Raw genomic sequence first — 11,385 nt, forward strand, 5'->3', positions numbered from 1 at the left:
GATCAGGCCTGGGGAAGGAAATGGGACTTCCATCGATCGAAAAATACCCCACGTTATTTAAGACCTTACAATTTGATGCCCGTGAAACAAATGAGACAGAATGAAAGATGAGATGTATTTTTATTCCTCTCATCTGATGTGTTCTTCTGTTTATCCCGGAGATCTAAGTGTTCGCTTTAACACTGCCCAGTTCAGTTTGTTGGACCTTCCCTCCTTCGCTGTCACCATAGAATACCTCTGTTCACACACTCATTCCTTGTTGTCTCTCCTTGTAAAAGTCAGTCTCTCCCCCTCCTTCCCGGTCCCCCCTTTCAGTAAATGATGCCGTCTTTCTTTGCCTTTTCTGGGACTTGAGAGTGAAGGGTTATCTTCTCTCTGCCAGTAAATCAAACAGCCCTATATATATATATATATATATATATATATATATATATATATATATATATATATATTTTTTTTTATCTCTCGCTCTAGGGACTGCAATCTTCCCAATCTCAGGTTGAATTATCCCATACTTCACTTTTCTTATTGCCCGTCCTGCTCACCTTCACTTCTTATAGGTCTTTGAGAAAGCCTTATAGTTCAATACAATTGACTTCACCCTCTACAGTCCTTGAACCATGCCTTTTTGGATTCTTCTCCCATAAACTCATCCCTCCCCATCCTGTTCCATTTCATCAGAGGTCCTTGATAGACTTCAACAGACCATCTTGAGATGTACTTGAGACATCTCCAAAGAACCCCCCTCATCTTGACAGGAGGGTCTGTTGTCCCCGACAATAGCCCTCTTAGACTGAGCCCCAAATCATTCCACATCCTGCTCTTTCTCCCCCCCAGTTCTCTTCTCACTCGTAATATCTCCTCCTCCTCTGCCCCATCCTCTTCTTCCTCAGAAGAAGTCCTTGGAGGCGGCCTCCACAAAGTTGGGAGCGGACATGAGGATGGCGATGGTGCAGATGATGTTGAACACACTGAAGGCCACCAGGCAGAGCCGGTCGATGACTGCTGCCGCAAACTTCCACTGGTCAGCCACGCTCTCCGTCTCATCCTGCTCACGGAAGCGGTCCGCCATGTAACGCACTTCCTCCAGAATAGCCTGGAGCTGGGGGTCGCCTATACGCCCTGCTGAGTACTGTCCTCCACCCCCCATTCCGAAAACTCCGCCACTGGAAATGGTACTAGGGCAGCCCACGGTGTCCCCGTTGGGGGTGGGGGGTGGCGGAGGGCTGCAGAATGGAGGTGGCAGATGGGGAGGGGGACTGCCTGCTACTCGAGGAGGCCCGGCCGAGATGCTGTAATTCTGGATGTGATCTGGAAGCAGTGGGGGGTCGTCCAGATTCTGGAAGCCAATGTAGAGCAGGTTTCCATTGTTGTTGGCGCTGGACTGGGCGTGAAGATGGGAATGACCCAAGTGCTGGGGGCCAGCCTGGAGAGGGACCAGGTTCTGGGGGTGGAGTGTGGGGTCTGGAGGGTTAGGGATGCTACCGCTCTGGGAGCTTGAGGAGCAGCGCCGTAGGTTGGGGGCGCAGGGTGGTCGCTCTGGGTCATCACTCTCCCCTGGGCGCTTCATACGTAGGAACCATGCTACCCACTGCAGTAGGACCACATTAACCTGAAATGAAGAGAAAGGAGAATCAATCAGAGAAGGATGTTATAATATACACTGAGTGTACAAAACATTGAACACCGCTCTTTCCATGAGACTGACCAGGTGAAAGCTATGATCCGGTATTGATGTCACTTGTTAAATCCACTTCAACTCAATATTAGGAAGGTGTTCTTAATATTTTGTACACTCAGTGTAGATACATAGCAAGGGAGGTAAACACATCTAGTGAGGAATACACCTACACCTAAAAAGGGTAGTGCACTTGAAAATACACTAGGGGGAAAACCTTTCAGCTGGTAAAAGCTTGACACAGTGGGTGGTGTATGCAGATGCTGGTATATTCAACTTGACCTTTTGTATTCAATGTTACTTTCATGAGCACAAGAATGAGAACATTACCTAAGGCAGGAAACCTTTTATATAAAGCTTCATTTAAATTCTAACCATGGAATTAAAGTTAGACACAGGCATTTGTCTCCCCCTTAGGTATCTTTTATCCCTTTTATATCTAGACAAAAACCTGTCTTTATACCGTCTTTTCTTTTATATCTGAAAGCGGTAGGGGGTCAAAAACGGTGTACATTAAAAGCCGCCAAGAGAAAGTCATTGTTGCGGTATTTTCTTTAAAAATTCTGCCTACGGCTCTGTGAAAAACGAGACGTTCAACAAGTCCGAGCTTTGGGACGACGCTCACTTGGGTGAACCAATCACAAAACTTCAAAGTGATACTTTGGCATGTATTCTCTCCATTCACTTGCTCTTCATCGCTTGATAAATTCACTAGAAATTTCTCCTCGCATGTTAAATCAGTTGGTGAAGACGTTTTCTAGCAAGCTATCAACGTGCATATAATATATAACAGGTGGAGAGAGGCTAGGAAAAAAAGATGAAATGCCGATCTGCGTTCTGAATGAGTTACAGCAGATCATCTGCCCATTGCAACTTTTGAAGAGGTAGTGTCCACTGCTTCTGGTCTGCACTTCTGGTCTGCGCTGCTATCTTGGATTAACTATCTAATGTTATCTAAATGTAATAATGATTAAATAGGCTACATTTCTTTAAATGGACAATTCTGTGCACTGTCTTGTGCAAATTTTAAATTGACACACTACCTGTTAGCTAAGGTGACAGAGATGATTTGCAGGAATTTGTAGTATTGCATGATGTCTACAGTGCATTCGGAAAGTATTCAGACCCCTTCACTTTTTCCATAGTTTGTTACGTTACAGCCTTATTATAAAATTGATGAGAAAAATACAATTTAATCAGTCTACACACAATACCCCATAATGACAAGGTAAAAACTGTTTTTTAGACAATAAAAAACGTAAATATCATAAGTATTCAGACCCTTTACTCAGTACTTTGTTGAAGCACCTTTGGCAGCAATAAGTCTTCTTGGGTGTGACGCTACAAGCTTGGCACACCTGTATTTTGGGAAGTTCTCCTATTCTTCTCTGCAGATCCTCTCAACCTCTGTCAGGTTGGATGGGGAGCGTCGCTGCACAGCTATTTTCAGGTCTCTCCAGAGATGTTCGATCGGGTTCAAGTCCGGACTCTGGCTGGGCCACTCAAGGACATTCAGAGACTTGTCCTGAAGCCACTCCTGCATTGTCTTAGCTGTGTGCTTATGGTAGTTGTCCTATTGGAACGTGAACCTTCGCCCCAATCTGAGATCCTGAGTGCTCTGGAGCAGGTTTTCATCAAGGATCTCTCTGTACATTGCGATTCATCTTTCCCTCAAACCTGACTAGTCTCCCAGTCCCTGCCACGGAAAAACATCCCCACAGAATGAGTTTGCCACTACCATGCTTCATCATAGGGATGGTGCCAGGTTTCCTCCAGACGTGAAGATTGGCATTCAGGCAAAATACTTCCATTTTGGTTTCATCAGACCAGAGAATCTTGTTTCTCATGGTCTGAGAGTCCGGTTTTCACTTTGTCATTGTGGGGTATTGTGTGTAGATTGATGAGGAAACATTTTTATTTTAATCCATTTTAGAATAAGGCTGTAACGTAACAAAATGTGGAAAAAGTCAAGGGGTCTGAATACTTTCCGAATGCACTGTACTTTGACGCTAAATAGCGTTTTCAAATCTGAGAGTAAATAGAGCCGCGAATATATTGATAAAGGTCTACTCCGAGAGAGATTTACATGATCATCAAAACGCCAGGGTAAGCCTACATGAAAACAGCCCTTATTTTAAGTGTTTCTAAAATCCCCAATTGGAAAAATGAATGGTGGGAAAATGATTGGAACCATTTCCCCATTTGACTGCTAGGTTTTATGGGTATTATGACACCTCCACTGTGGCCTCTATAGTGTCTGTTGTTGTTGTTGTGCAATTATTAACATTGCCGTTCGATGCCCTTCTCTGAACCCCCATCATTTACGTTGCTAATTGGCCAGCTGACTACCCAAAGTGGGCCATTTATCAGTGGGAAGACCTTGCAGATTGCACCAATCTATAAAGCATCTTCAACCCATCCATTCTCCTTCACCAAAACCCATTCTCTGAGTTGATGACATCAATAAATCTGTAAATGCCATATCAGCCAAACAGGGGAAGCTGAGAGATGCATTTGGAAAAGCTTCAAGGTATTGCACAAAGTGAGAGACTGAGATAAGGCTAGAAACTTCGTCAAACACAAGTCTACAGACCCAATGTATTATTGGGTCCAACCGAAAGGTATGGTACTGTTGATGCGAACTTGGACAGACTGCAAAGGAGTGAGGAGATATATAGTGATTTGTTATTATAAGTGGTTTAGAAGGACAAATACAGAGGGATGTGAAAATTAGAGATCGGAGGGTGAAAAGATGGAGAAAACTATAGAAAGAGGCGTTGAAAGAATAATTTATGACAGTTGGAGTGAAGGGCAGATAAAGATGGTAGCAATTAAGGGGTCAAAGGTAGCATGGCGTCAAGTATTGCATCAGTCATTTTTTAATTGTGGTGGCATTTGCGCCTCTCACCTTTGCAACCATAAAAAAAAAAAAACACTTTAAAATGACATAGTTGCACATCACATTCTGTTTTTTAATTGAACTGTTTATCAATGATAAACCACAATGCAAGTTCTTTATACTGCATAAAAATGTATGTTTATACATTGTTTGAAGCAAATTGTTTAAAGCAAATTGGCTTGTCCCACTAGTGATGAGTATAGTTGTAGTGACAGGTTTTTGAGATTTAGAGATATCTATCGATTATTTAGAATGCTAGAAAGTAAATAAACGTTGTAAAGTTTAAAATGTTATGTCAATGTTACCTGCTTGTAAAACACTCATTACAAAGATATAAATGGACCTTAAGCGTTCCCTCCCTTTTAATGTCTTACATTTGAGGACTCCATTGATCATTTGGTGTGTCTAAATACAAAGTGTCATTGGTGTTACTCAATTTAAATGAAGAAAACTTGTGAGCAAAAGTATTAATCATATTACTTTGGTAAAAACATTTTTAAGGGTTAATGACCTTGGATTTGAGCATCTGTGGCCTCCATTTAAGAAAATCCTCAAATTTGTCAATGGTGTTACATCATTGTTGTTACTACTCCTACTGGTGGTGGTGTTATCATAGTGGTACAAATTATTTAAAGTCACTAAGCTACCATATTAGTTGATTTACAATGGGAAGATGTACCCAAATACATTTCAAATAAAATACAAATCTAGAAAAAAAATATTCCAAAATGCCATGCCCAAATGCCACTGCAATTCAAGAACGAACCGCAAGTGTTTTGCCAGTTGCAGCAGAGGAAATGGCTATACCAAAGGAGGGTAGCAAACCAAAATAGTTGGCTTGTTAGCATTAGCCGTAATGGGAAAAACTGTAGCATTGTGATATACTAGGAGACCAGCCATGGAGGGGTTGGTGGGTGAGTTTATAGAGCGAAGCGTGACGTGTTTTCCTATGGGAAATGCTAAATAATTAGTAATGACTGGTGGTAGGCTAGCGGTTAAGAGCGTTGGGCCAGTAACCAAAAGGTCTCTGGTTCGAATCCCATTGCCGACTAGGTAAAAAAAATCTGTCTGTGCCCTTGAGCAAGGCACTTAACCCTAATTGCTCCTGTAAGTTTTTCTGGATAAGAGCGTCTCCTAAATTACTAAAATGTAACTGTCTTTGGCTGGAGTAGACAGCATGAGCTCTGGCCTTACCCATTTGGGCATCTGTCCTCCATTTGGGTCGTGGTGATGATACTGCAGCACCACTGTTGTAGCTATGACTGACATCCCAACAATGATCATAGTACTGGCAAAGTACTGTCCTGAAAGGTGGGCAAAAAAGCAGGAAAGAGACAAAACAATTAGAGTAGAGAGAGGAAGCCATTTGTAACAACAATGCTAACAGTGGTTCTTGCTGATCATGACTTGGCATTTTTCTTGGGCTTTAGTGAGCTGCATTTGTGTTTTAGTAGCCATCTGTCTGGCTGCAGGGAGCTCACCGTACATAATTTCCAGCAGCGAATCCTTCAGATATATTTAGCCAATTACATTTAAGGACAACCAGATGGTTAGATCACCAGGGCCTGATAAACATTTGGGACAATTATTTCAAGTGCACATACACACACATTCTAGACTCTAACACACGTATAAGAACACACACACCTATGAGAGGGATGGAATCTGAAGTGGCTGGCATGATCTCTGCCACCAGCAACATGAAGACAGTGAGAGAGAGCAGCACAGTGATACCTGAAAAGAGAGAGGAAGATATTGAAAATGTATAAAACAGTGAGTGGATGCTGAGCACCATCTCAATTCTAACTGACTAGGCTCTTGGGTTTTGAAATCCTCAGTACAACTATAACACGCACTACTCCCCACACTTATCACACATTTATTAACATCAGTGCCTCAATCAGTTTTGATCCCGGTCAAGCCTACAGAAATCCACATTTGTAAAGAGAAACTTTCTTATAGGCATCTCGTTTGGCAAATACTTTATGGTCTCTACCAATCAAGCCAATGGTTATTGATTTCAATTGAATATGATTCGATTTGGTTCGATCTGATGCAAAGTGTGACAGAGTAATGTACCCAAAGTGAAATTACTTTACTACATTCTTCTTCTTCAGTTGCCCTTAGTAGAGCCTTACTTCTAACCCACACATATGCTTACCCTATATTAGCAATCCATCTACCTCAGCTGTCTCTGCCCCCCCAACTCCCTCCCTTCTCCATCTTCATTCTTCATTCATCAGATTTAATCTTCATCTCCTCCCATTACCTATGTCCCACTTTTTTTTTAAACCCACATTTTACAAGTGCTTTCTTGGCATAACTGGTACTGTCCAGAAGCAAGCCGATAAAACAAACATCTGTCAAGTGAGTCAGTCCTGTTCGCTCAATAGATAAAACGAATATCCCTTCAAGGGTCGAGAGGAAATCAGAAAATCACTTTTAAGAATGTCACAGTAAAAAATGGACAGTGGCTTTCATTTAAGCAATATGCTTATCTTGGCTAGCCTGGTTGATACCAAACTCCAAGTCCTCGTTACTTCAGCGGCTGGGGAGGCTCCTTTGATGTTGTTGGCACAATCAATGCGTTTCAAATGCCACCCTATTCCCCATATAGTGCACTACTTTTGGCCAGAGCCCTGGTCAAAAGTAGTAGACTATAAAGGGAATAAGATGCCATTTGGGATGCAGATAGAGCCTCAATAATGAAGGTTGCTGTGCTTTTACACTGGTTTGTTCCACTCTACATCTCTCTCGCTGTAACACCGCCACACACAAATAGGCTGTGAGCGCTGACCCCTTGCTTTACAACTGTTTGTTTTCAAATCCAAATAGCAAGAGTTTTCAATGCCCCTCGGGTAATTTTTGGGGGTAATAACCAATCAGTGCCAAAGCACAAAACTGGGAGAATTTCAACCCTTATCATGAGACTCGATTTAGAGTTTTAAAAACAGCCTCTCCTCACTACGATAGGTATTGGGTACATAGCTTGTGTTGTACAACATAACCTGGTATCAGCCAGGCTGTATCTTGGCACTTAATTCCTTAAAACCTGTTCATCAAGCATGGTGTCAAGCTGAATACCTGGAAGGCTGTGTGTACGCTCTCACTCCCTAATCAATTCCTGGGCTTAATTACATCAATATGTTAATTGGCTGTGGTGTGTAATACAATGCAGTGTAATGCATCCTCAAATTAGGTTAAAACATTTTACATCCCCAAAGTTCTTCTAGGTCTTCTTTGTTTTCCTCCAATTTTTAGTTTTTTCTAGAATCAATCTACTCTCCCTCCCCTGTCATCTTTTCTTCCCTGTCACCATTATTCCCCCACATCCTTTTCTTATTCCTCCCTATACTCTCTAATGCATTTCCTCTTCTCCTCCTCTCCATGCTGCTGTCCACCATCCTCTCATCCGCTCCTCTCTATGTTCCTTCTAGAAAAATAAGGTTAGTCTATTCTATCACTCTTGGATCATGTTCTCCTCTGCTCACCCAGAGAGATCTTCTCTCCGGAGTCGGCAGGCAGTAGGAAGATAAGCAGGGTCATGGAGGATAGCAGCACACAGGGGATGAGCAAGTTTAGAGCGTAGTAGAGAGTGCGCCGGCGGATGGTCACAACGAACGTCACATCAGGGTAGGGCTCCTTACAGCAGTCATAGAACACCTCGCTACGAGTACCTGGCACTCCTTGAGAGAGGGAGTGAGAAAGAAAATCAAAAAAAGAGTTAAGGAGAGAATACATTTTTTTTAATAAAAGTTTAAGTTGAGTTGACAATGAAGTTGAGAAATTGATAACAGAAATTTAGGAGGGCAATTCCAACCCCACTGACCCACTAGGTCCCACTCCCCGTTGGACATGTACCCGGAGATGTCGGCCTCATTCATTTGTAGGTCCATCAGCCAGCCATCGTACGTCCACGAGCCAAACTTCATCTCACACTTTTGGATGTCGAAGGGGAACCAACGTACGTCCACGTTACATGTGCTCATGAAAATCCCTGACAGACGTGGAAAGAGAGTGATTAAAAGGGAGGCAAAGAGTGAAGTATAAGAAAAATAGACACTTTCCTGTGCACAGGGCGATTTGAAAAGAGAATGAGAGACATTTGACTTTTTGTCATTTTACATTTTAGTCATTTAGCAGACGCTCTTATCCAGAGCGACTTACAGTAGTGAATACATACATTTCAATTTCATTTCATGCATTATTTTTTTTTTTGTACTGGCCCCCCGTGGGAATTGAACCCACAACCCTGGCGTTGTACACACCATGCTCTACCAACTGAGTCACAGGGAAGGCTATATACTCTATGCATATACAATCTTGGCCAAAAGTTTTGAGAATGACACAAATATTAATTTCCACAAAGTTTGCTGCTTCAGTGTCTTTAGATATTTTTGTCAGATGTTACTATGGAATACTGAAGTATAATTACAAGCATTTCATAAGTGTCAAAGGCTTTTATTGACAATTACATGAAGTTGATGCAAAGAGTCAATATCTTTTTCAAGACCTCTGCAATCCGCCCTGACATGCTGTCAATTAACTTCTAGGCCACATCCTGACTGATGGCAGCCCATTCTTGCAGAATCAATGCTTGGAGTTTGTCAGAATTTGTGGGTTTTTGTTTGTCCACCCACCTCCTGAGAAGGATTGACCACAAGTTCTCAATGGGATTAAGGTCTGGGGAGTTTCCTGGCCATGGACCCAAAAGATCAATGTTTTGTTCCCCGAGCCACTTAGTGATCACTTTTGCCTTATGGCAAGGTGCTCCATCATGCTGGAAAACGCATTGTTCGTCACCAAACTGTTCCTGGATGGTTGGGAGAAGTTGCTCTCGGAGAATCTGTTGGTACCATTCTTTATTCATGGCTGTGCTCTTAGGCAAAATTGTGAGTGAGCCCACTCCCTTGGCTGAGAAGCAACCCCACACATGAATGGTCTCAGGATGCTTTACTGTTGGACTGACACAGGACTGATGGTAGCGCTCACCTTGTCTTCTCCGGACAAGCTTTTTTCCAGATGCCCCAAACAATCAGGAAGGAGATTCATCAGAGAAAATGACTTTACTCCAGTCCTCAGCCGTCCAATCCCTGTACCTTTTGCAGAATATCAGTCTTTCCCTGATATTTTTCCTGGAGAGAAGTGGCTTCTTAGCTGCCCTTCTTGACACCAGGCCATCCTCCAATAGTCTTCGCCTCACTGTGCGCGCAGATGCACTCACACCTGCCTGCTGCCATTCCTGAGCAAGCTCTGTACTGGTGGTGCCCCGATCCTGCAGCTGAATCAACTTTAGGAGACGGTCCTGGCGCTTGCTGGACTTTCTTGGGCGCCCTGAAGCCTTCTTCACAACAATTGAACCACTCTCCTTGAAGTTCTTGATGATCCGATAAATGGTTGATTTAGGTGCAATCTTACTGGCAGCAATATCCTTGCCTGTGAAGCCCTTTTTGTGCAAAGCAATGATGACGGCATGTGTTTCCTTGACAGAGGAAGAACAATGATTTCAAGCACCACCCTCCTTTTGAAGCTTCCAGTCTGTTATTCGAACTCAATCAGCATGACAGAGTGATCTCCAGCCTTGTCCTCGTCAACACTCACACCTGTGTTAACGAGAGAATCACTGACATGATGTCAGCTGGTCCTTTTGTCGCAGGGCTGAAATGCTGTGGAAATATTTTTGGGGGATTCAGTTCATTTGCATGGCAACTTTGCAATTAATTGCAATTCATCTGATCACTCATCTGATAACATTCTGGAGTATAAGCAAATTGTCATCATACAAACTGAGACAGCAGACTTAGAAAATTAATATTTGTGTCATTCTCAAAACTTTTGGCCACGAATGTACAGTGCATTCGGAAAGTATTCAGACCCCTTCACTTTATCCACATTTTGTTACGTTATTTATAAAATGTTTTTTTTCCTCATCAATCTACACACAACACCCCATAATGACAAAGTGAAAAACAGGTTTTTAGCAACAGATACCTTATTTGCATAACTTTTCAGACTATTTGCTTTGAGATTTGAAATTGAGCTCAGATGCATCCTGTTTCCATTGAGCATCCTTGAGATGTTTCTACAACTTGTTTGGATTGATTGGACATGATTTGGAAAGACACACACCTGTCTATATAAGGTCCCACAGTTGTCAGAGCAAAAACCAAGCCATGAGGTTGAAGGAATTGTCCATAGAGCTCCGAGACAGGATAATGTCGAGGCGCAGATCTGGGGAAGTGTACAAAAACATTCTGCAGCATTGAATGTCCCCAAGAATACAGTGGCCTCCGTCATTCGTCAACGAAGGAAGTTTGGAACCACCAAGACACTTCCTAGAGCTGGCCGCCCGGCCAAACTGAGTAATTGGGGGAGAAGGGCCTTGGTCAGGGAGGTGACCAAGAACACGATGGTCACTCTGACAGAGATCCAAAGTTCCTCTGTAGAGATGGGAGAACCTTCCAGAAGGACAACCATCTCTGCAGCACTCCACCAATCAGGCCTTTATGGTAGTGGCCAGACGGAAGCCACTCCTCAGTAAAAGGCACATGACAGCCTGCTTGGAGTTGGCCAAAAGGCACCTGAAGACTCTCAGTCCATGAGAAACGAGATTCTCTGGTCTGATGAAACCAAGATTGAACTCTTTGGCCTGAATGCCAAGCGTCACGTCTGGAGGAAACCTGGCACCATCCCTACAGTGAAGCATGGTGGTGGCGCATCATGCTGTGGGAGTGTTTTTCAGCGGCAGGGACTGGGAGACTAGTCAGGATCGAGGCATAGATGAACAGAGCAAAGTACATAGAGATCC

At 43.0% G+C, this 11,385-nt stretch overlaps 1 protein-coding gene across 1 annotated transcript in view; it reads right to left on the bottom strand.

Annotated features, from left to right (window-relative positions):
- Positions 1-447: 447 nt before the first annotated feature.
- Positions 448-11,385, bottom strand: part of chrna11 (cholinergic receptor, nicotinic, alpha 11) — a 17,528-nt gene continuing 6,590 nt past the window's right edge. The window contains exons 6-10 of the mRNA XM_014142096.2: positions 8,407-8,574; positions 8,069-8,263; positions 6,225-6,311; positions 5,772-5,881; positions 448-1,612 (exon numbers count right to left, since the gene is read on the bottom strand). Coding sequence (XP_013997571.1) covers positions 890-1,612; positions 5,772-5,881; positions 6,225-6,311; positions 8,069-8,263; positions 8,407-8,574 — 1,283 coding nt within the window. The 3' untranslated portion in view covers positions 448-889. The remainder of the gene's footprint in view (positions 1,613-5,771; positions 5,882-6,224; positions 6,312-8,068; positions 8,264-8,406; positions 8,575-11,385) is intronic.

Source organism: Salmo salar, chromosome ssa14, assembly GCF_905237065.1.
Source record: "Salmo salar chromosome ssa14, Ssal_v3.1, whole genome shotgun sequence".
Lineage (NCBI taxonomy): Eukaryota > Metazoa > Chordata > Actinopteri > Salmoniformes > Salmonidae > Salmo > Salmo salar.